This window comes from Antedon mediterranea, chromosome 4 (genome assembly GCF_964355755.1).
Source record: "Antedon mediterranea chromosome 4, ecAntMedi1.1, whole genome shotgun sequence".
NCBI lineage: Eukaryota > Metazoa > Echinodermata > Crinoidea > Comatulida > Antedonidae > Antedon > Antedon mediterranea.
Window position 1 is genome coordinate 30,877,516 of NC_092673.1, and position 27,188 is coordinate 30,904,703.

The following is a 27,188-nucleotide window of genomic DNA, read 5'->3' on the forward strand; positions in this document are numbered from 1 at the left end:
ACCATGATGACAAAGTATAGAGTGGAACGTCGATCATTTTGAAATTCGGCTAAAGGAGTGGTCGAATAAATGGCACCTAACTTTTTTGGATTTAACATCATAAGAATAACAGAATTAACCAAAAAATCTATTTTGGCACAAATAGCGAGCGGGAAAACATAACAATCCTTACTAGCAGTATCTGGAACCTTATCATGGGGATCAATAATTACAGTAATCTTAATTTGTTGACATTTCGTATCAATTATTTTAAGCTCTGAAAGATTATGGCATCATAGCAAACATTTGATCACGCTCACATGTTACCGTATCTTCTTGTAAATTATTTTGCTGATAAAAAGGAAATTTACTAGCTACTAATGAGCTAAATAAGCAACATTTCTGAGCATAACAATCCTTAATAAAACAGTACCACATTATCAGGATCAATCTACAAAGTAATCATAATTTGGTGACATTTCTTATTCAATTATTGTAAGCCCTGATAGATAATGGTATCATATATTACCGTATTTTATAATAATTTTGCTGATAAAAAAGAAGTTTACTTGCTACTAATGAGCTACATAAGCACAATCTCTGATCTACTTTATTGTTAATCAGTGTGTTGTTTTTAACAGTTCCTCTTAATTCATGATTGTTACTTACTGTACATCAGTTTAGTTACTACTTTCTACATTTGATGATAATCGTTTAACATGATAATAGCCTACTCCGAATAAACAAATAAAATGATAATAAACTAATGTTTATATTCCTAGCTAACTTCCCTGTTGAGGGGGAAATGGGGTTTTTTTACGGAAAATTTTACAGGAAGAGTTTTAGTGATGGTGATCCAAACTTTAACAATATCTACAGGTAAATCAACAATTGGTTATGCTATGCTAACCACATCGCAATCCGGTAATTAACTATTTTATGATGATAATCATATTATGCACTTAATAATGGCAAATCCTAAAAGTTCACATTAAATAAGTCCTAAAATTTAAAAAAAACATCTTCTTATATATGGTCGAAATATCAAAACTTATACTATAAAGTATTTTCACACACTGAAATTGTTATTATTATAATCAGATAAATGTTACCAACATTTGAATGAATAATACAAATCCCTATTTTTTAACACGAAGGAGCTACGACGAAATTTTCAAAACAATTTATGTGACATAAATCAGGGAGTTGTACAACTCCCTGCATAAATTATTGTTAGAGGGCGGTGTGACTGTCGTAAGTTCAGAGCCATATATAAAGAGTTACGACATTGAAAATTAGAAGCCATTTTTGTGTCAAAGAATTCGCACGCTGAGGGCGCGCGCGTCTCTTTTGTATCAGAGCCATATATAGTCTGGGTTCCAGACGGAGTTTTGTCTTAATATTAGTTAAAAGATAAATATTTTGGCACATATGGCGTTTCATACGTATACTACTTGATTTTGGATATTCCGTCTGGGGAAACACGCACAAGTCACGTGGTTTGACACCAAGAATTCTTGGTGCATACGATTATCCGGTTGACTAGTTTCAGCTGCATGCGATTGGCTACTCTCTCGTACACCGTTTAAATATTCATATTTAAGAATTTCAAAGACTCAACAACTAAGATGATGCGCATGCGCTATGTTACGTTTAGACAATGTGTACTTGGGTACATTTATGAAAGTTCTGAAGGCTAGAAATTATTTTATATGCCTAGTAGTCTGGTAAACATTTGATGGGATCTTTGAAACATGAAAACTCCTCTTGATATATGATAGGCTAGCTTCTCCGCAAATCAAACATTGAATGGATCATTTATTACGCGGAGATAATTTTGATTTAATTCCCACCCAGACCCTGTCCTGTTCTGTGTGGTGGTGTAGCCCTGTTGTGTGCCGGTGGTATGTAGGCCTACTTCATTGGCGTTTTATTTGGCAGGTCATACGTGCGAGTTGAGTAGGACCTACGAAAGAGGCCTAGGCCAAGGACTAAACAATTAATAAACAAAACAACTTGGCATTACTATTTTATATTTCAACAGTCTCGATCGTACATTAAGCACTGGTAGGCCTACGTACTCGATCTCTTTCATTTTGAAACAAAATGATCATTTTGAAACAAAATGATCATTGGTTGATTCGAAATCCATATTTACATACCGCCCGCCCCATATAGCCAAATACGGTATGATAACCTACGTCATTCTTATCGTATGTTTGCGGTCTGCAAATCGATTTCTATACGTGTTTCACAAGTCTGTATTTTCAGACAAAAATCGCGGTCGAAATAAAAACAAATAAATAAAAAAAAATATAATACAGACTTGGGGCAAGTCTAGAGCCATATATATAAAGAGTTACGACATTGGATTATAGTCACGTGATATGCAGATCAATTTGTGTCAAACTTGTCTCCGTTAATGCATGTAAAGTATAGGAGCAAGAAATTACTTTAAACTTTTTCTTATAATATTAAAAAAAATGTAATTACACATTTTACGGTGGAATATCGACGTGCACAGCGTACAGAACTACTTGCGCCAAAGAATATTGCGCGCGCGTACGCTAGTACATTATAACGTTCGATTGATTGATTTTGGAACAAAACATCCCATAACTACGTCCCATTAATAACAATTATGTAATATTTTCAATTCATAATGCATGTTTGATGACTAAATAAAATAATAAAGTGTCGTGGATATATTTGTTAATATATTGAATAGCGTATGAACAATATTAAAATAATAAAGGCAAATTATTACAAATGAAATGATGAACGAGTCTCTAAAAGTTTGTGTCAAAAACACACAGAGAGCCATTATACTGTATAAAAAGAGGGGTGAATTTGTGTGTTTTTTGTATTGGTTCATGCTTTGATGTATCCTGACTTGCATGTAGGCCCTCTAGCATTTATTCTTTTGTTATTATAGACACAATATATATATGTTACCAAATTAATACCATTAATAACATTATTTACTAAAATAAAAACGGAATCTAAGCGTTATTTCATTGACAACAAAATCTAAAAATAATGCATGGAACTACAAGAAAACACTATACAAAAGAGACGCGCGCGCCCTCAGCGTGCGAATTCTTTGACACAAAAATGGCTTCTAATTTTCAATGTCGTAACTCTTTATATATAAGTTTTTTCAATATACAGTACCTCCCTATCATTATTATACCATTATACGTTGTAGGCGGCCTACGTATGTTGATTTAATTAATGTTTATTATTAGAACAAATAATATAATCACAGACGTATGTCCTATAGGTCTATATTAGTATTTAGAAAGAACTCAGAACTAGACTAGGCTAGTAGAAAGGATATCTAGCCTAGGCTAGCCTTTATAATATTAGCTACTAAACTCTAGACCTATACTATAGCCTAGCCTAGTAGGCTAGGCCTACTATAGGCCTAGCCTAGTCCAGCGAAAGTAGCCTACTAGGTAGGGCATGCAGTGAGTGCGCAGCCTACGTTGTTGGTAGGTGAGAGAGGTAGTTAGGGAATATCTTGAATTTTCTGTGAAAAAATTATTAACAAAAAAGGCTTTTTTGCAGATTCATACTCTATCACATACAATATACACCAAAAAATTCCCGCCGTGGTTAGGATTCCGGCACTGGAACTCAACTGCCCAGCGTTAGGGATTCCGACACGCTATTGCGCATGCCCAGAGCGAGGTAATCGGCGACTCTATACTTATCAACGGCGATGGATTATTTCATACTGAGCTGCGCCACACGGTGAACTAGCCTAGCCTAGATGCCTTCTAATATGGGATCCACTAATCTAGGCTAGGGCTACCAGTTAGACTACGTGACCAGTGGGCCTATAGTATTTATTTTGTAATTAAAAAGTGGTTGCTTCATTCATATATAAAATTCATATCATATGAATTATATAATTAGCCTACATGACTAGTTTTATGATTTTTCATAACGCATTATACTGGGCGCTAGTTCCGTTTCGCACCTGTTTTTTGGTTAAGTAACTTTATCGTGAGTACCACACCTTAGAATTAGGCCTCAAAAATATTTTTACAAAATAAATCCTTTAAATTGATGAATTTACAGACGTGTTTCTCGCACATCGGTTCGTGAATTTCGCATACTCAATGTTCAATTTTGTTGTTTCTATGGAGCGCCAAAAGAGCAATCATAATAGAGGGCTAAAAACTCAATAAATTGCGTATATTTAATGCATTTATTGGTGAAAATTACGTTCAATTTTATCATATTTTGTCAATGTCAATGCAACAAAAATTTTACTGTTGATACTGTACATGGTTTTTGCAGGAACTTTTAGGAATGAAAATCGACAAATTCATCATCATATTACATGTACTGTAGGGGTATACCTGATCTAAATAATATTCCTCTTAGTCTTACTATAGTCTTAGTAGTCCAGTCCCTAAGGGGAGAAAAAGGGGTGGGATGTTACCAGACTGGATACAAATTTTTCAATATAGCAGTTTGGTAGAGTATAGTGTGGAGATGCCAAAACAAAGTTACTGGAAATCTGATTTGACCTCTGTGACCTCTGACCTCAATTTGTATATTTTTCTATTATATAACTAAAAATCGCCATATCTTGACAACGCATGGACATTTTAAATTAATTTTTTTGTCAAAATGCTTGGAAGATATATATTTATATTCGCTATAATGAAAAAAAATGTTAAAAAATGGCCGCAAAGGCTTTATTTTTCAGTTTGACCTTTGACCTTGATTGCCTAATATCTCAATAACACGCAATCTCAGAGATTTGAGAATGGGCTCAAAATGTTAAGAAAATAAATCTAATATTTAGTCTAATAGAAACTTTTTTCAAAAAATTACCATAAATTAAGCTTTTTTGACCCTTGACCTCTAATGTTTGAATATGTCGATATCTCGGTAACTATTTGTCCTAAAAAGTTCAGTTTGGTGTCAAATTGTTCAAAATATACACATTTATACTTGCTCTAACAAAATATTTTGTCAGTATTCCTTTGGAAATGTCAATTTGAGCTATGACACATCGTTTTGCATATATTTAGCAATTAATAATCTATAAAAAAAGAGGGGAGGGGGTTGGGGTGGATGGAGAGACATTTTTTTACATGTTACACAAATGTTAAACTCTGTCTACACTATAAAACTTTATGCGACAAAAAAGTGTGATGTGCCCATATATGGACACGATGACATCATATCACTACCATATTTGGACACATCACACCTTTTTTGTTAAACTAGTTTATAGTGTAGACAAATATGTAAAAAATATGTGTCTCTCCATCACCCCAACCACCTCTCCATCACCCCAACCACCTCTCCATCACCCCAACCACCTCCCCCTCTCTCGCATTTCCAATGCTACTGCATGCATCTATACACATCAAAATGGCCGGAATTGTACTGGAAAGTTTTTAGCTACATTTGAAAATAAGTCCCAGAGGATGGGTGTATTGTAATGTTATCAAAATTATGTCAATTGTTTGTAATGGGAAAGTTTCAAAACTACATTTGGAATATTTGCTAATAATATCACATGCTATTATAGATATACTTATTTTCCCCTGACAAAGTAATTTTGACAAATATTTTTGTTGACTATGCAATTTTAATGTCACACATAATAGTTATTTACTATTTCATCAACAATTGGATTGAAAAAAAATTATATAGTGCATACCCAAAAAAACTGTAATTCAAAGCAAAAAATAGGCTGGAAGTCAATGTGGTTTTGGTTAAATTAACTGTTTATTTTGTCTTTAAAGTGATATTTACTCTATTTTTTAGATTAGCCCTTTGATTAAACACCTTTTCAAATGCAGTGAAGATCTTAAGTGTCGCCTTGTCTTACTAATCTTCCTTAACTACTCTTTTAACGATCGTAATCAATATTTGTTGAGGTATAATTATTCCCTCTAATAATGGTAATGCCTGTTTTATTGAGTCAAATGCTTTCTGATAATCTCTAAATCAAAGATTTGGTGATATTCATTTCCTTTTTATTTTAGTTGATTAACAAACTGTATAAGATGGTCCTACTGTATGAAGCCATATATATTAGTTTATGTACTTCTAGTCGGTCTCTGATTTTGTTTTTTGATTATTTGTGTACATGTGATAATGTTCGTTTGGTCGGTAATGGTTGATGTCAGTTTTGTCATGTTTTTGTGGTTAAAAGTACATCATTGCTTAATCTCTTCATTTCTTCTGGTTTCAAAGATGTTGTTGTATAGTGTTATGAGCTGGATGTGTTATTGCCTCATCAAGCTTCATCATCAGTGTTGGAGCTTTGTTTTCTTGCATTTGCCTTAAAGCCTCTTTCATTTTCTCTACAAGAATAGATGGTAATTTTTTTGACTGCTCACTGGTTCGTTTTCCTTTTATATTCCACTACAGTATGTTCTTGAAAAGAAATCAGCTTTGTAATTAATTTGTCTTTGATCCTTTTCAGATTTCTAATATTTCAAACATATGTTTTTATTTTTCACTCTTTTCTTCGCTTTTTCCTCACTGTTTTCAACATTTCATTTGTTCAGCATACTTCAAGCAATGAATTGATAATTAGGTTATGTGTTTTATGAGTATCAAATCGCATTGGTTAATTCTTCTTTTCTCTTTATTTAAAAAAAAAATGTTATTCAACTTTAAGTTTATCTAATTTTATGTTGATATTAAGTGTTGCTCTTACGGTGTAGGCCTACCATGCAATGGAATTATATATTGAAATTAAATTAAACATTAAGTTTTAAGAAAATTGTAAAAGGTAAACTAAATAGGATATTGAATGTAGTCTGGTCCATTAAATCTATATTTTAGGTATATTATTATAAGTATGACACATGCACGCTTAACAGTATATTCTGATCATAACTCAAACTGGCATTTCCAGTTAAAATATGATAACATCTTCTATTAGAGCTAATATAAATGTTTACATTCTGAACAATTTGACACCAAATTGAACTTTTTATGAAATTTGGTTACAGAGATACAGACATATTTAAACATTAAAGGTCAAAGGTCAGTAAATGACATTTCCTGTGAATTAGGAAGAACATGTTTAATTAGAGTATATATAAATATGTATGCTCTTAACAATTTGAAACAAATTTCAAGAAATTTTGACCAGTAGTTATTGAGATATAGTAAGCCGAGGTCAAAGGTCAAAACATTGAGAAATTACATTTCCGGTCGTTTTTTAAAAAAAAGTTCTATTAGAGCGAATATAAATATGTACCCTCTGATCTATTTGACACCAATATCATTTCAATTGTCAAACCCGTTGCGGAGATATGGCTGTTTAAGATAGAAATATAAAAATTGAGGTCAGAGGTCACAGAGGTCAAATCAGATTTCCAGTAACTTTGTTTTGGTATCTCCATATCATGTTCTATCAACATGCCAAAGGGCACACTTGTATCCACTATGGTAACCTCATTTCCCCTTAGGGACCGGACTATAGGTCTAGGGTTGGTTGCTATTTGAAAACAGCAAATTATTAGCAGTAAAATGTTACAGCATTTTTATTGACAAAATATATTAAAATTAAACGTGTATTTCAATAGTAAATGCATTAAAAGAAGACGCATTCCACTGAGTTTTTAACCATCTATTGTTGTTGCTCTTTTGGTGCTCCATAGAAACGAAAATATTGAACTTCGAGTATGCTAAATTCGCGAACAGTATGCGAGAAACATGTCTGTAAAATCATCAATATAAGGATTTATTAGTTACTTTTTATGTTACGATTCTTCTTCATAAAAGTACTTATGAGGCCCAATTTTAAGGTGTGGTATTCACAATAAGTTTGGAGTCAAAAGGAAGTCGAAATAAAAACAGGTGCGAAACGGAACTAGCGCCTTATACTGTACATATACAACATGCAATCACAAGTTGATTTGTTGACGGCAGCCACCGCGTGGATGTGAAAAAACTGTTCGGGAAGTCAGGGTCGCAACGCTAAAAACTGCATTACGATTCTTAGATAGATACTGATACTTAATTCATGTATGGCATTGGCCAAGTTTCATCCATCGCTCTCTCCCCCGCGCAACGACTATCTAGGCTACACTACAGTAAATCCCTATAACACTCCGACTCTCCGTGGTGTGGCACTTTGGTGCAAGCTATAATTCACTTCCCAGAGCTCTGGGCATGCGCAATAGCGTGTCGGATTCCCTAACGGTGGGCAGTTGAGTTCCGGTGCCGGAATCCTAACCACGGCGAAAAATTCCTCGAGACATCAGAGGATGGGGAAAGTGGTTAAACTTGACCTTTGACCTTACAAGGCATATGACACTGTATCTCGGTAACCATTGGTCCGAGAGACTTAGTTTTTGCACCAAAATGTTCTTTATATACATATTTATATTTACTATAATGAAGTATTTTTTCAAAAATTCATTATAAATTGTGGAAAATGACCTTTGACCTTTTAAGGCATATAACACATGTATCTCATTCTCAGTGATCCTTGGTCATAGAGACTTACTTTTGGCATCAAAATGTTTCTTATATGCATATTTATGTTTCTTGTAATAAAGTATTTATAAAAAATGAATTAGAAATGGTGGAAAGTCATGACCTTAGATGATCATGAAGCTGTATTCTGAAGACCATAGGTCTTAAACAAATCATAATTTTCATCAGAGAATCATTAAAAGAATGTCAAAATTTCAATTCTGTGTATTAAAAAATAGAAAGCAAAAGAAGTTGGCAAAGTCCAAAAGGCAAGTCTGAGTGGGAGGAGCCATATTAACTAACGTTCGAAACAAAACGCAATTACACACACAAAACAAACACACACGCATATTCACCCGTAATGTATTCCTATCCCAAAAAGTTAATTATGTCTTCTTACCTCACAAATTTTGTTCTTGTATAATAAAGAACCCTTATCCCAAACAGTTAATTATCTCACATATTTTGTTCTTGTATAATCATGTATCCCTATGCCAAAAACTTAATTATGTCTCCTCCTAATGTCATATGCTATATGGGATCCTTATGGCATCGGATCTTTTCTGTTCTCTATGGCTCTGTAATGGAAATGGGTAAAACATTTGGTCCATTAGTCTGACCCATAACAGGAAAAACTTAATTTAACCCATATGGATTTGCCCGAATGAACCCTCTAAGGACCCTTTTGGGATCTCTATGTGGTGCACTACATGAGGTCCTGTATTACTATTAGTAACTAGACATGTAACTCTTCACTTTGACGAGTTTGGTTATCCGCCGCGCAATTTGTGCAACATTAACATTAAGGGGATAGGTTGAGGACAAAAGGAAGTGTTCACGTTGGCATTATGACCTGAACTGAAGAATATGATATGTTGTTATTGCTGAATTTTATTATTTAAATTCATATATAGTATACACAGTATAATCTGTATCCATATCACATAATAATAATAATACCAGATTTATATAGCGCCCTTTTCATGAGTAATCATGCTCAAAGGCGCTTTACAAGCATTATTACCCCAGTATTTGTTGGGATCAAACACGTATGGAAACATACTCCCATAATGCAGCCGGTAACCAGCGCAGTTGTGTCTAGATCTAACTGGGTACCCATTTATACACCTGGGTGGAGAGAGGCAACGTAAGTAAAGTATCTTGCCTACGGATACAAGCAATGCGGCGAGAGTTGGATTCGAACCTAGGTCTGACGATCGGTAGTCCAACGTCCAACACACTGCGCCACACGCCCTCACTACAGTGTAGAATAGGTGAAATTACGGGACCCGCTATTTATTGCAATTTTTAACATGTTGACGGTTTTAAAATGAAACGCGAAGGTAGCAATTCCAAAAGAAAATTATCTCAGCAACAACGTATTAGCGTGTAGAAGAAATTTGAATACGTGAAATATTGATGCGCGCTCTTTTTTTAAATGTAATGAATTATGACGCAAAAGATGAAAATACGACCTTTTTTATTTAACTGGCCATATGATGACGTCACAACATCCGATTGGCAACATTTTTACATAATTTCGTATCTACAATCCAATAGCTTCCAGAAAAAGTTTTAATCGTGATGATTATCACATTGTATTTTTATGAGCTATAACAGATTAAAATTTACTGTAAAGATGAAATTAATGCCACACGTGATTTAAATTTTTAGGCATGATGACGTCAAAAAAATTAAAATATTTTTAACTCATGCGAAAGATAATTGATTGACCTAGACAATATCAAAATCGGGGTGAAAATGGAAAACGGATAAGTGGAGATGCGCTCTATTCAATGTGATGAGCAATGACGAAAGATACAAAAATCCTAAATTTTATATTCGCGTAGCCATACGATGACACCACAATGTCCGGTTAGCCATATTAATACCTGATCCGATATCTACAACTCATCTACTTCCAGAATATGCCATCCACAAAAAGTTGACCGTCTAGTTTAGAAATTACGACTGTTTAAAAAAAGGCATATTTTAAACGAATTTTTTAACCTTTTCATAAAAAACGCGCGCAAATTGTCCAAGTCGACGTGCTCGTATGACGTATCTTTAAGTCGAAATTGTTTAAAATTTGGTAAAATTACTAGAAAAGGCTGGAAAAATATAAATCACGCGAAAAAAATACGTTTTCAATGCTACGTGCGCACCGCACACGTAAAAATGTGCGCATGCGTGGGAATTTTTGACATGCTTAAAACGACATGACACGCGTAGAAAGTTGATTATAAATTAATTTTGAGCATTTTGAAATTTTAAATGCGCGTGCGTGCGTACCTTTGTGTAAAACACGCAATTTTTTTTCAACAGAAAGTTAGCGCATGATATAAATTAAACTTTTGCAAAGTTTCAAGTTGAAATGTTATTTAGTTGTCGAGCTATGTTAAATACGACAAAATCGTTAAATCGCCCGTAAGTCACGTTGCACAATTGTAAACGTCATGAAAAGCTTCGCTTGACGACGTTACGTAATGTCAATATGTTAAGATAGTTACCGAAATGTTATGTTTGCGAGTTTTAGAGAAAAGCGTTACACAAAAATCATACAGAAAGAATGAAGATGAATAAAAAGTTGATGATGATGATTTCGTACAATCACAAGAGGTTATCCTGCAACTTCGTTGCGGATAACCAATTAATATGGGGTAAATAGTTCATAGATTCGACCATATATAATAAAACTAAATGTGCACCCTTGATCTTGATTATGGATTTGCCCAAATGAACCCAAGGGCCGATCTTCCATGGACCTTTCTGGGTTCTCTATGTGGAGCTACAAGAGGCGCTATATTGGAAATACTGATTGTGGAATGAAAATGTGGGTTCATATAGATGTCTATGGAATAAATCTGCCTGTGCACCCTCGATCCTTAAAGAAGATTGATTGATTTACCCAAATTAACCCAAGGGCCGGTCCCCCATGGATCTCTTCTGGGTTCACTATGTGATCGGGGCTACATAAAGCCCCATATTGGAAATATAATGGGTGACACTGTGGGTTCATGGAATAAAGCTGCCTGTGACACTCTCGATCCTTAAGAAATCCATATGGATTTGACTAAAATGAACCAACAGCAGGTCATCTATTTAGACCCTTCCGTGGTTCTCTACTGTATGCTTATCCATATTACATCACGATTCCGAAAATCTCTGCCATTGCAACCATCTTCTGTATTAGATCTTAAGCCATCCCCAGAAGTTCAAAATCTTGGGGTTTACATGGATTCCCACTTGCAGATGGATGCTAACATCAATGCCATCGTTCTGCTATGGTTGGGATTAGGAAGATTGCGCATGGTCTAATTTGTAGATTTCTGGATAGGGAAACAACTACATGACTTGTGCATGCCTTTATATCATCACGTCTGGACTGCTGTAACAGTATTCATGTCCCACTGTCCAAGACCCTGCTTAGGAAGTTGCAGATGTTACAAAATAGTGCTGCCCGTCTAGTGTGACGAACTAAGCGTAGAATGAACTGCACTGGCTTCCTATGAAGGAGCGTGTCAACTTCACGATATTGCTGCTCACATATAAATCTCTTCATGTTGTTTTCACTCCACAATCCTCTTGTGGCAGTCTTCGTTCCAAATCTCAGAATCGTCTTGTTCCTGCTAAAGTTAAGACCATCTCATAATGGTCACCATGTATTATCTTGTGCAGCTCCTATGCTTTCGAATTTCCTTTCAAATTGCATTAAAGATGCACAGTCGGTGGCTCTTTCTAAGAGGCTCCTTAATACATATTTTTAAAGATCTATTGTTTAATAAAGCATATTAATCCCCTTTTTTCTCCCTTTTCCATGCCACCTAGATTGTTTAGATCTAGTTTAAGTAGGGCAGGATGCGCCCGAGTCCGGGATGACCGAGACACAACTGGTGCTGACTGAGGTTCAATTAGACCGATCCCTGGTTAGTGACAAGGGCATATCCCCTTACTTCGGTTTGGATTTTTTTTGGCATGGTTGGAATCCCTTTAATCGTATTAGTTGTGTACAGCGCTTAGAGGTTTCACAACATTAGGAGCTATATAAATCCAGGATATTATTATTATGATTATGTTCAGTTCTACATTTGGCCCCTGTATCGGATCAATGCATTTGGCTACATAAGGCCCTGTATTAAAAATATATCGGGTAAAACTGTGGGTTCCAGCCTATCTGGGCAACCCCGATCCTTAAGGAACCGATATGGATGTGCCAAAATTAACCAGGTGTAACATCTGGATTCTCTATGGCCATACATGCTCTTTATTGGAGATACATGGGTACCTGGATGAAACTGTTTGTCTTATAATATGGATTTGACAACATTGGAAGAAGCTATTCACCTACGATTCTTAAGGAACTCATCGATTTGTGGGTATTCACTCTATGGCCTAAATTGGCCTTGAATCGGAAATATGTAGATTGAACTGTGGGTTGCATCGGTCTATGTGGGAAAAAGTACTCAATAAATCTTTAAGTTGGTCTGCAGCTCAAATTTTAACTTTGGTTGAGACATATTAACACTGTATTATGTTGTCAAATAACTTCTGACCAATGTTCTGCTTCACTATTGCCTATCAATTTTTCTGTTTTTCTGATGGGTGATTCAGTAACTTTTTCAAAAAAATGTTACGTTATGCCAAGTATAAACATATGATTTGTGAACAATTTGACACAAAAATTGGCTCCCTACGACAAATATTTATCAATTTATATTATTATAATAATAGAAATTAGAATAAATAAACTTAAATTTATGTCAAAGGTCAATAACCACAATTCCCGTCATTTTCAAGCAAGATATTCTGTTAAACTGAATATAGATATATATATCTTGGGAACAATTTGCTCCTAGTTTTAATTTGCTCCGACCTGCCGTTACTTAGATATGACGAAAAGAGGTCAAATGTCAATAACCACACTTCCGGTCATTTTCAAGCAAGAACTTCTGTTAAACTGAATAAATATATATCTTGGGAACAATTTGCTCCTAGTTTTAATTCTCTCCGACCTGTCGTTACTTAGATATGGCGAAAAGAGGTCAAAGGTCAAAATTGCTGAATATGGGGTTTCCGGTCAATTTGACAAAAAAAAATTCTATTAGAACTAATATTATCATATACATTGTGAACAATTTGACACCAAAATTAACTCAAATTCAAATGATTCACATTTTTTTACACATGATCATTATATTGGAGAGATATTTTTAGAGAGGTTTCGTTACCATTGAGTGCTACCTTAATTTTTTTTTTGTGTAAAAAATATCATTTTTTTTTTGGTTTTTTTGGAAAAAATGCTTATAAATTAGTATTAATTGACCAAAAGTCATACTATAACCTAATGTATACCTGCATAACTATATATCAAATTAAAGATAATTTAATAAGCTATCATTTGATACTAAATAAAATGAGGTACATTTAAAATTCACAACGTTATTAAAACAATAACAGGAGGCGTATCTCTAATTTTACACCAAATGACCTTTGACCTCAAAATTACCCCCTTTCCCAGCTCAAAATTCAAGGAGGAATTTTTGGGATGACTTGGGATGCATTAGAACATAAATCCACTAAAAAACCTTTGTTAATAATTATTTCACAGATTTGCATTTTTTTGACCTGAAATTCCCTAACTAAGGATAAGATCCCCTCGGAGTATGGTCACGTCGACCACATACAATATCTGTGGAACGCCAAAACCGGCGCTCAATGTTACTGTTCAATGTACCACTCAATACTAAATTAGTCAGATTTTGAGAAAGACTAACAAATTTAATTTTTATCGGAAAAAATGACATATGAGGTGGATGTACATAATAACCGATTTACATACCGGTATCAAATTAAGAGTATTTCAAGCCTGATAACACGCAACAAAAATTACTCCACCACCTATTATAGACCTCGGTGGTGCGATCGGGCGTGGGTAGGGGTTTTCAAAAGTTATTTTTAGGGCGCCGATTTTCGCTCTCCGGCTTTTGTACCTCATTTTTAACTTGCGTTTTCTATTAAAATATTTAATAAACATAGATTTAAAAAATATATATATTAAAACCCTTAAACAAGATCTTTCCAGACATACGATTTTTATTCACATGCAGGGCTGAAAATTAACGGTTAATGGCAACCTTTATTTGGTAAGGTACAAGTTTTGTTTGTGGTGTTAACCCGGGTGTTAATAAATGTAATAAAAAGATATATAATTGGGAGAGGGTGGGGATGATTGGGAGAGGGTGGGGATGATTGTGAGAGAGAGAGAGAGAAAACAATGTAGTTTCTAAAAGGAAAACTTGTTTTTTGTTTTTATTATTATTGCGGGCTTAGCTAGAATAGTAGGCCTAATAATTCCACAATTATGTTGTTTCAGATGATGAATCAAGAAATGATAATTAAGCTACTGTAGATATACTGGCCTAATATGGTATAACACCACTATTGCCTTCTGCAAATCAAGAAGGACCTAAAGCCTTAAAAATGACTGGCTCCAATATGATTAACAATGACAATAATCCCATCCCATTGGCTGATCAGTTAATTGGATTCATCGCCAATAATCCAAGTTCGTTCTGCGTCATGAGCAGCAACGGTGAGCACGTTAAGTTACGAGAAGATGTCGTACTTTGCTCGTCAATCAGTGACAAACTGATGAGTTTACACGCTGAATCTGAGAACGTGTCCGAGTCGTTTATGAAACTCTTCACCGACACTAACAAGGCACATCTGAAGCGGATGGAGGTTGCGAACACAAACATCACTGACAGATGTTTAATGTATGTACGAAAACAAAAACTTGTTGAACTAAACTTATCGAATTGTAGCAACTTAACTCCATGCGGATTTCAGTACGTAAACGAACAAACCGAATTACAAGTTTTAAAGTTAGAAAACACCTCGATTATACAAGGCTACAAAAACGGAGATGTCTCTTTTCGTAGATTACGATTATTAAACTTATCAAGCACAGGAGTTGAAGCCATGCAACTGTATTGCATTGTAAGACAACTTGAGCATTTGAAATCACTGGATGTGTCGAATATTGTAAAAAATGGTGACCTGATGTTCCTGGATCCTGTAAGGTCAACCCTTAAATCACTTGTTCTGCATGACTGCATACTGGTACAACATAGTCTAGAATATCTTTGTAAATTGGTCAATTTAAGGTAAAGTGTAATACTTCTGTTTTTACCATTTCTCTTCATTCATCACTATATGTTTATATACAGGTTACTATCCCTTGTTTTTTTGTCACCTCTTTTGCCACTCCTTATCAACCTATTGTTTATCAAAATTAAAGACCCCTTCCCTGCAATTTTGGACGTTTTTTGGAAAATAATACATATATATCACTTTAAAAACATTAAATCATGTCATTCCTTGTCTTAAATGTACGTTTTATGGTAAATTATGATAAAAAGTGAGAAACAATGCACTACCTAAGTAGCTCGCGGCGATCGACCTCTCGTGGACGGTCTTAGGCCTAGCCTAGCTAGGCTTAGTTTTGTAGGCCTAGCTGGTAAACATCGGTAACGTACGAACATCGTACGCTACCTATATACCTAGCCTGACGTTGTATAGTTGCTGCATTAATTGTCTTTCTATTTTTGCCAGACTCCGTTGATACAAATTGGGGAAAACCCGGTATTTTCGCTGAAAAGTTAGGAGTCTTCCATTTGTTTTGGCCTCACGATCGATCGAAAAGTGGGCGAATTACAAAAATATCAATCCGCGCGCAATGCATTTTGGGATTTATAGCGGGCCGCTATAATTATTAGAATCGACTTATTTTTCACATTTTTAACCGTTTAAAGACGAAAAAAGTTATCGCAATAGGACCATATAGTATTATTTTTACATTAAATATAGTTTGTGATCTTAAATTAGATCTAAAAAACGTAGGGAATGGGGCTTTAATAAAATATCCTTTATTTTGGATAATACATCTCCATATACAAAACATACAAAACAAAAAGAGAACAAACATGTATATGTATTATTTAATACAAATAAAAAATGCAGGAAATACCTAGAAAGTTAAAAATGTTGTTTATAACTACCCTTAAGCTCTGTCTCCACTATCAAACTTTATGTGAAAAAAAATTCACATCACACTTTTTTTGTCAAACTAGATAGTGTAGACAGAGCCTAAGTGTTCAATTCTTGTTTTCAGTCATCTGGATATATCAAGTACGTCTGATGATAAGCTTAATATCAAAACAGAATTTCTCAAATGTTTATGTCAGAATTTGCAAAATTTGATGTCATTGGATTTGTCTGGAAACCTAGTAGAAAAGGGCATTGATGGGTAAGAACTAATCTTCTTGTTATTGCTTATAGTATAATGTGAATGACTTATGATGTAAATGACACACCCGAAATAACAAACAAAATCTTCATTTTTATCATTTAGTTATTTTTGATATGATGTTTTTTATGATTACAGTGGAGGTGATCAGTTAGATATGACTGACCTTGATCATGAGAGTGCTGAAACGAATGCAGAAAGAATAGGAAAGGGTGATTTAACAAGCTCACGTATTGAGGGCCTAAGAGGTCTGCAGAGACCTCTACATTTCCTAGGACTATTGAATTGTCCAGGGTGTGACCTGGAGAACCTGCCAGCATTGAAGGTACAGTAAGTGCCAAGAAGAGCGATAACTGCACTTAACCATGTAGAATCTGTATCTATCCTGAGCAGGTTTCTCCTCCACATTTTGAGTAAATGGTCATAAAGCTTGGTTCCCACTAGAGATGCAAAGCAAGCACATAGACCAATGACAAGTGGCTGTAGAAGAAATAATCTATCGCTTTATGAATACGTCCTTGCATTCTCTAGTGAGAACCAAGCTTTAGAAGTTAAACATTTTTTTTTGTGCTTACCGTTACCGCTCGTCTATGTAAATTGGGTTTAAGGAGTAAACTAAACTTGAATGTTTCATTTAAATTTTCTTATTTTATTCTCAACAATAAAGTTTGATAAATTATTTTCTAAGGTTGCTGGTGAAGCAAATGAAGACCAAGTGCTTAATGCCATTGAGGCTTACACAAGTAGAAGCACTTTTCTTCTCAAAGCTCTCAACGTTTTCTTTGAAGTTGTAAGAACTGCAAATTGCAAGCAGATACCAAGAGCAGCTAATGTAAGTTTTAATCAAGTTGACATTCCATGAGGATTGTGATGATGTGCCCATATATGGACATGATGATGTCATATCACTACCATATTTGGGCATATCACTACTATATTTGGGTACATCACTACCATATTTGGGCATATAACTACCATATTATTATTTGGGCATAATCTCTACCATATTTGGGTACATCACACTTTTTTTGTCAAACTAGTAGTAATAGTGTAGACAGAGGTTTACCTTAATACCAGGACTTACTTAATTGCTTGCCTCATTCGTTTTGATTAAATTACTTATTTTTTTACTTTTTTTTCCTTTTTTTTTTCTTTTTTTTTAGCTTATTGTAGTAGGCATGAAAACACACCTTCGAAATTGCCCGATACAAATATCTGGGAGGTAGGTACAACAAATAAATTTGTATACAAAATTTGAGTTTATGATATACAGTATTAGTTTGAAAAACAATTTATCTGCTATTTATTTGCACGACTGGAGATGACTGACCCCCAGACCTTTCTGATTTTTCTGTGTTCTTTATAATTTGCCTTGGGCATTTATAGACACAGGATCAACCTTTAAACATCCCATCTATAGGACACATTAATAAGAATCTTGTTTGAAGAATTAAGTAGTAGATTGATTTATATAGCTTTTTTTAAAACTTTCTTTGACAGTGCATCGTTGTATCACATTTGTTGTGAGCCATATCAGTTGAGTTTATCTTTCAAAACTAAAAGGTTAGTATGGTGGTAGAGTTCAAAGTTCAAAATGGCTATACAGTTCAAAGTTCAAAGGTTACTGTGGTTCAACAAGTAACCCTAATGAACAACAAAACTCAATTTCTATCAACATATTAAAAGAAAACAAACAATTTTCAGAGTAATGATATTACATCCTAAATTTAGTTAAATGAAGTTTGTTTTTCACTTCAAACTGGCCCCATTGGTACACCCTCTGTAAATGCCCATTTACACTAGGACGATAACAATTGGTGATATATAGATAAATATGCATTTTTCGTACATAAAACAAAAGAAATCCTATAACTATAGATGACCATCTATGCTTCCATTGATGAAAATGATATTTTCACACGTCCAATCAAATGACGTCATGATTGATAAGAGCAAAAACATCTAGACGATTTTATTGTTATTAATCATGACGTCATTTGATTGGGTTATATTATTTTTATCAAAGACAGCATACATGATCATCCTATAGTTCTAGAACAAAAATCTTTCTGATTTTCCTTGTTTTATGTAAGAAAAATGCATGCTTATCTATTTATCGTCGATCATTATCGTCCTAGTGTAAATGGACCTTTATGCTATGAGCTTTGTCACTCCTTTTGTTGTATAACCACACCAATATCCCTCATTTTTAATATTTAATCAACTTCGACATTTTAATTTCAGATTAATCATCGTTGCTCTGTTGGATGCAATGGAAAACAACCCCAAAAGTCTAACTCTACAAAGAAACTGTTGCCTGACCCTTTACAACCAGTTGCCCTTTAACCTCCAGTTCCAGTACAAACGCTTCACCAAGATACTCATAAACATAATCAACAGCGAAGGCATTGATAATCTAGTTGAGAGATTGTGCGTTTTTATGTGTAATAATATTGTATGTCATGTTGAAGGGGAGGAGAAGAAGCTTATGGGGAAATTAGGTGTTGTAAAGGTAAATAGAGATATGTGTGGGTTTTGTTTAATTGTACCATAAAGCTGCTTTCACATCGCACAAAAATATTGTGGAAAATGGATTCAGTGGTAAAGCATAGGATCGTTCACACTAAATTAGTACAATTTGAATCCGTACCTTATTCAAGCTCCGTAATTTGTAGGAATGGATCAAGTAGCCATTTGTTTTCTGAAATCGTACGATTTCTTTCTTTCATCCAATCAGCAGTAAGCATGAATGACCTCGTTTGACAATGGATATATCTGTATTTCTGCTCGATGTGAAAGTAGCTTAAGACCAAAGAGAATATGGACAAAAATGATACAGGACGACTTTAAAACAGTATTAAATAACATTAGCCCACTTGAGACACACCCGGCCCAAGACAGGAATAAATGGCACAAAATAGTCACGATGAAACGTATAAACAGTCGGGGGTTGTGATAGCTTAAGTACTAAAGCAAAATGTAATAATTGCTTGTAGTCTTTGGTGCTGTGTTAATCAGCACGCATTGATATTTTATGATGGCATTTGGTTTTCAATTACTGTTTGTAGGACTTTAAGTGAATCCTAAGTTTGTGCGCTGATGCAGGAATTTTCATTGCATTAAATGTATAATCTGTGTGTAAAATTAAGTGACCACGTACTTAGTTGTTTTGGAGTTGAATCACATTTGTGTTTGCCATTTTTCCAAAACTCACAAATAGCATGTTGTGATATGTCATTCATTTTTAAACAGCAGTAATTTTACTGAGTAAATTCTAAATGTAACTTATAGATATTTTGTTGTTTTTGTAGAGTATGTTGAGGTTGATAAAGAAACGTGTAGATAGGAGAACATACGATGAGGTTATGGAAACAGCTTGGAGTACATTGTGGAATGTAACTGGTAAATCTTATTTAATTTTTTATTAAAATAAAATAAAAAAGATATATTATTATGTTATGTATATGATATTTTGTTGTATTTGTTTAAATATCATCTGTCTATAGGCATGTCTTCCACAAACATTTTGCCTTTTTTGAACATCAACTTTTATCGTTTATTTTTTTACCTTCATTTTGTTAACTGTTTTTCTTGAAGTAAATAAATGTCACTTTGAATTGAATTAAAATTGTCCCCCTAATAAATTTTTTTTTTTAATATCCCATTTTAATGTCACATAATAGTTATTCTTTTGGAAAAGAGGAAATTGGATCGCCAAACAATTTATTTACCTAAAAGAACTGTAATTTATTTTGAAGCAAAAAGTAGTTAATTTGTCTTTTATTTTGTCTTTTCGTAAGTAACATCATTTAGGTTTTTTTTCTATTGAAGTGTAAATAATAATAATTAAAAGAAAGATTGAAAGATAGATCTTTATTTTATTGATTTAGGAGACAATACATCTTTTAAAAGTTTGCATGGTAAATAAACACTAGTCAAGTTAGGTCTGCGGTACACCATTCAAAAAGAAAATAATATTTAAGAATGTTACAAACATGCGTGCAATACAATACAAATCTATGTATTTATTGGTAAAGCTAAAAATTGTTTTTACAAATGAATCTTCCTCTTTTGTAACTTCGCTCTTTTCCACTTTCTAAATGCCTTTATTTTTTTTTATTCAACTTTCAGATGAAACTGCGGATAATTGCCAAATGTTTGTATCTGGTGGAGGTCTGCATTTATTTCAACAATGTAGAATGGTAATAATAAATAAAAAAGAAAAATCCTTAAATAATCTACAAATTAATTTTTCTAGCTAAATCACTGTCTAAACTATCAAACGTTATGTGACAAAAAATGTGATGTGCCCATATATGGACATGATGTAGTCAATGTCGTGTAAATTTGTCTACCTCCAACCAAAATTTAAAAAGCTATAGATTATTGCAATCTTGGTTAGTTTTGACTTTATTTTCTCTCTTTAGTTATATCCTGACAGACAAGAGCTGCTCAGAAACATGATGGGGCTTATGGGTAACGTAGCTGAGGTGCCATTCCTTCGTCCTGACTTGTTGTATCATGTGGAAACATTTTGGTAAGTATTTTCAATTCAATTCAATCTTTTATTTCGGAATCTCTGGTCCATAGAATGTAAAATTACTTATAAATTAATAAAAAAAAAAGAAAACTGTACCAATTACTACTACTCATCTCAGGATTGCATTCCACCTGGAGAGCATCTTTAACTTATACAAGACATTGTCTATAATCGTTGAATAAAATAAAATATTTTTAATTGATGTAATAAATTACCATTCCCTAACATATAGAGTAACATAGTATTTACATGAACATTCTAGAATAAGATGTTTTGATTTAAGAAACCATGTGTAATTAATAAGAACAATCAGGAACATTCCAGAAGTGCTATTAATAGAAACTGTAATCATGTAATAATGAGAAGTATAAAGAATGATCTAGAAGGATAGGAGCATCTTGTATATAAAGGGATGTAAACTATTGTAAGGTTGTTGGATTAGAGGTTGGATATTATATTGTAAAGTTATTGTGAAGATGTTGTTTAAAGTGCTTACTGGATTGTTAAAAGTTGAAGTTGATTGAAATTAAAGCTTTGTTTTTGAGTTATTTTACAACTTTGTGGATTTTGTGTGTATACTTTTATGTCACAAGGGAGTTCCTAAAGTATTTTCAACCGCTCGGAAACATACGTGAGAGGAGTTTGTGACATAATTTGGTGGCAGCGGTGTTCAGCCTAATTTGGTGGCAGCGGTGTTCAGACTAATTTGGTGGCAGCGGTGTTCGACCTAATTAAGCCATATATCGATTTTCTTGGATGTCCACTCTACAACTTACAAGAAAAAATACATTGCAAACTTTGTTTCGATCATGTTTATGTTGAATCCATTTTGTGAGCTTTGGTTGGTTGCATAATTTTTTTCACATAGCAAAAATAGTTTAGTTTGTAACACCCAAATTAAAATACTTCTTATTTAATAGTGTACTATTGTTTGACAAAAGTGACGGTATTGAAGTCAGTTACAACGCTGCTGGGGTTTTGTCGCACATTCTGTCTGATGGTCCACATAAGTGGGATGATCGTGTGACGGGCAGAGTAAAAATAATAGAAAAGATACAAACAGCTATTGATCAATGGGATATAAAAACCAAACGTAACATTAATTACAGGTTAGTTTCATATTGCAACTATCATTTTGTCAGTTTTTCACTTAAGCTCTTCTAAACTATCTTAAATACTTAACTCTTAAAGCTGTTTTTCCACTAGTCTAAAAAAAATTGCGCTACCCTTTCTTCTACAATACAAAAGGAAATAGCTGCGATCTTCAGGTTCATCACATGTCTGCTGAGCTTTTCGATTCGCGCGACTGCTAATTTACTGAGCTCTGATTGGTTACGCAATTGCAAAAAATAGAAACATTTCGAAGTGAAAGACTTAAATAACTGCAATTCGTCGCAGGGATTTGGAAGATGGAAACATGAATACACATGCTGACGCATTCATTTGCGCGAACAATTTTGCTTAGTGGAAAATCAGCTGTAAGCTATTTATTGTGTTTAATAAAGAATCGCTATACAGTGCGTTTCTCAATAATACTAACATACATCTTTCAGATCATTTGAACCAATAATACGTCTCTTAGACAAGTCACATACGCCGATATGCCAATACTGGGCTGTCTGGGCATTGACAAATCTCTGTCATGTTGATCGTAAGTTTATTTTAATTTTTTTATTTAGTTTTACATTCCATGTTTTTTTATTGGCTATTGTTTTCATGTTTCTGTTTATTTCACGCCAAATTTGAATGTGTAAATTTTCAACTTTTATTTGAAGATGACATTTTAGAGAGTTAATCAAGCATATTTAATTCATTTAGTAAATAAGAGAACACAAAATTAATAATAAGAAATATCTAAATACTGTAGACTCTGAACATGCTAGAAACAACCTGTTGTTCCTAAAGCTCTGTCTATAATATCAAACTAGTTTGACAACAAATTATGATGTGCCCAAATATGGTAGTGATATGCCCAAATCTGGTAGTAATATGCCCAAATCTGGTAGTAATATGACATTGCTATGTCCATATAATGGTCACATCACATTTGTCACATAATGTTTGATAGTGTAGGCTTAAGATTCAACTGAAAACAAATGATGTCATCTTTTTCTTCTAAAATGATGTACTAAAGATTCACCTTACCTAATGAAAGTCAACTTCTCACAGAAAGATTCACTTGCAATGGAATGCATATGTTCCTTAAAAAAACATTTTACTGCCAGCCTCTAAGTTTGATAGTGTAGACAGAGCTTTATTCATATTCGTAAATAGCTTATCACTGAAATTCAGGTAAGCTTCTGCTACAGTTACTCCAACTGTGACGTGTCTCAAAAACTAAACTTTTATGATATTGTTCTATTTTTTTAGCTGACAAATACTGCTCTCTTCTGAGAAAAGAAGGTGGCTTAGAGAAACTTCTCCAGGTATTGAGAGAACATCAAACGGCCTTTCCTAAATTGGCAGATCTTGCCAATCGAACTATACACTTAAACAAAGAAATACTGGGTCCTTATAATTTTCAATGATAGTAAAAAATGTCTGCCACATGGAATAACTCTCTATTAATTGTAGATACTGTATTGATTCGAATGTAAGCCCACCAAAATAAAACATGACATCAACTGTAGCTATTGTTTAGTTGGTAGCAATATAAAAGTAATTTGATTAAAGCATAATATTAAACTATAATATTAATATTTATGATAATTAAACCTTGGCCAATGGAAATATGGTACTGTATAAAAGCTGACAATAATTCTTGTGATAATTGTCGTATTGGATTTGGAACTTTCGTTGTCAACGTAAAGATTCGTTGAGTACTTTTTGTATTCGAATTGTAAATTTGTGCTCAACAGAAAGTCATTCGAATAGAAAACGTTGACAACGAAAGCTTTTTCGTTAAGAACAATCTCAACGCTTAAAATACTCTGTTAAAGAAGTACTCAACGGAAAAACTGTACTCAACGGTGAAAGTCTAAATCGAATACGACAAATATCACACAAAAAAAAGTATACTCCACATAATTTTTCCACATCTTCGCCCAATTAATTTTTTTACGATTGAGGGCTTCATTCAGTGATTGATTTGATTTTTGATTTTATTCAATAGATAAATATTCAATAAATGTTCTCCACACATATTGAAAATACATAAAATAATAATTATATAAATACTTGTGATAATAACCAATAAAAAACATAGTCCGTATGTTTTTCATTAGTGGTGAAACCGAAATACAAAATTGAAATTGTAAATTGTTTATTGTTTATGTTTATCTTCTTTTAAAACTAATAATATATACTTTTCTTTTAGTTAGTAAATCATCCTGCTAAGACCGTTTGATAAATAAGATTAAGTTATTTGCTTAAGCACTTAAATATTTTAGCTTAAGCAAAAATATAAGCAAATATTGATAAATACCAACCCTGAAATATAAAGTCTAGCAATAATTAATTATGCGCCTGTTGTGGATACAGTTTTTAAACACTCTAAAAAGATTTAAGTATGATAGTATATTATTTACAATTTAATGGTTTTATATTTATGTATTAAGTATCGCACTATTGTGTTTTATGCTGATCAAAATAGATTGAGACGAATAATAACCATAACCAAGCACGCATAGACAGTTTATTTGATAATGTAATAAAAAGATAATTTCTTTTTTTTAATATAAGAGAGGATATGTATAATAAACAATACAGTAATCATAATTATTTTATTTATTTAATTAATTTCTGTCTTTATTGCGAAGACACCTTCGGTATCGTAGTACAGATATCACTCGTTGATCACAGACACAATCAGATGTAAAAATAAAAACAATAATTATAAGTAAAGTAAAATACTTTTACAGAGGTCTGGTTTTACTTTAGAATAACTATACAGCTATATATGTCATCAGTCCGGATTGCACGTGAATTCGCAAATCTTGTAACAGCCTTGGATGTTCCAAAGAAAAAATGGAGATGGCAGATCGGTTTTCCGACTAACATATTCAACAGCTAAAGTCTTCTTTCTTCGAGGTTTCATTATAAAATCAATTGCGGGATTGGTTAGTTCCAATGACGTTAACATACTTCGTGTAATATTTGTAGGCTTCACAGACTTTCTGATGCAACATTTGCAAATAAACTGTAGTGTGGAAGGATTTTTACTCCTGTGTGTAATTTCTTTAATGATCAGTGGATTCGTTGATACATTGTTGGTGAGCATTTCATTCAGCTCTGATGGCAAATCGTCGGCTTTTACTTGCCTCGTGGCGTTTAATAGTGAGTTGAGACCGTGGAGATTGTCAATGAAATTCGATAAATCAGTAATGCCGTAGAAATTGGCAAGAATGTCTCTCTTGTTCAGGTACTCCATCTTAATGCTCCCATAGTTGTGGAGATAAAGACTCAAGGAAGTCCTTCCAATGTCGTCTTTGATGTTCGGGTCTGCGCCATGATCGATAAGCATTCGGATCACGCGGTCACGATTTCTACTCTGCGAGCAGGCAATGTGTAACGGCGTGCTGCCATGTTTCTTATCTCTTTGATTGACATCAAGTTTGCAACTGGAAATCAAAAACCTCACACATTCGATGCCACGATTCATGAAGTTTTTCGTAGCGAGGTGCAGAGCTGTTTCTGAATTGTCATTTACAAGAGCAGGATTGGCACCAAGAGAAACCAACTCTTGAAGAACGCCAAAATGGCAGTAATCTGCAGCAACGTGGATTGGTGTATTTCCAAAGATGTCAGACGTTTCTAAATCAATCTTTGTGCGCAGGAAAGGAGTGATTGCAGGTATTAGACGCATAATAGAATAGAAAGCACAGAGATGAACTGGGCTCCTTCCATCATAATCCTGCGTATTCAAATTACCTCCGAACTCGATTATTAATGTCATCAATGTAAACCCACGTGTCAGAGTGACGTTACCGACTGTCGAATGATCATTCACACTTTCGCAGTAGAGTCTCCTAATCAGACCATGAATGGCAGTACGTCCGAGGTTATCCTGAATGTTGGGATCCAGTCCAGACGCGAGTAGCAGCTGCGCAATTGCAAGCTCCGCGTACGGCTGTATTTGATTACAAACGATATGTAGAGGTAGCAAACTGGGATCTTTTGAAGAATCTTCCCCAGAAAAAAGATCTTTGAAGTTGACGCAACTCTACGAATAAACGAATTAAATTAAAGCATTCTCAAAATCAAGAAAATGTATAAAAATACAAAAATATAGGCCTAAACCAAGGGGTAGGCTAGTACCTCTAATTATTTGTCATAAAATGGAACCTAAAAAAACTTATTTTTATAATTTCCACTAAACTTAATACAGGCTAGGCGGCCTATTGGTAAATCTGGGAACAAATCTGAAGTAGGCACCCGACTACTGTAAAGTAATTAATCATTTGGAGGACCACAATCAATGAGTTTAAAAAACAGTAAAATTAATTATATTTAAAGAAATGTTACATATTGATATAGGCCTAGGAAATAATAAAGTGCCGCTGATTATGATTAATGTTATAGAAATGTTAGGCCTACCTGCCCGTAAGTGTTAATGTATAATTAAACTTTCTTACATTTATCGCAGCTCTACACGTTTCAACGTTATATTCCCTGACACATTTGCAAATGTATTCCCGTGGAGTTAGTTTCCTTGGATTTGGTCGGTACAAACGTACATAACAAAGCTGATGATTATCAAACACGACGGAGTCATTCTCAATTTCTTCCTCCTCTTCGTCCTCGCTTATCATAATATTGTTTTTTTTTTAATTTTGATTTTCTACATTTTTTTAACAATTCCTGTTTATAACTCCAGTGTGGATTTGAGCAGGCAAGTAAAAACAAAACAATAATCGCGCCTGACTTTGTTACTATGGCGTATTGTTCTATTTG

General features: G+C 33.9%; 2 protein-coding genes across 2 annotated transcripts; one reads left to right on the plus strand and one right to left on the minus strand.

Moving 5' to 3' along the window:
• The first annotated feature begins 14,799 nt into the window (after positions 1 to 14,799).
• Positions 14,800 to 24,975, plus strand: LOC140047271 (protein zer-1 homolog). Its single transcript, XM_072092187.1, has 13 exons — positions 14,800 to 15,614; positions 16,622 to 16,756; positions 16,895 to 17,081; positions 17,445 to 17,588; positions 17,920 to 17,978; positions 18,257 to 18,319; positions 19,001 to 19,268; positions 20,068 to 20,158; positions 20,888 to 20,958; positions 21,184 to 21,293; positions 22,217 to 22,405; positions 22,850 to 22,947; positions 23,667 to 24,975. Exons 1-13 carry the CDS (start codon positions 14,929 to 14,931, stop codon positions 23,822 to 23,824), a joined length of 2,259 nt encoding a protein of 752 aa, XP_071948288.1. The 5' UTR covers positions 14,800 to 14,928; the 3' UTR covers positions 23,825 to 24,975.
• On the minus strand, positions 24,911 to 27,111 carry LOC140047272 (ankyrin repeat domain-containing protein 61-like). Its single transcript, XM_072092188.1, has 2 exons — positions 26,870 to 27,111; positions 24,911 to 26,457 (listed from the first exon to the last, which is right to left on the minus strand). The coding sequence occupies exons 1-2, from the start codon at positions 27,044 to 27,046 to the stop codon at positions 25,201 to 25,203; spliced, it is 1,434 nt and encodes a 477-aa protein (XP_071948289.1). The 5' UTR covers positions 27,047 to 27,111; the 3' UTR covers positions 24,911 to 25,200.
• Between the last annotated feature and the right edge of the window lie 77 nt (positions 27,112 to 27,188).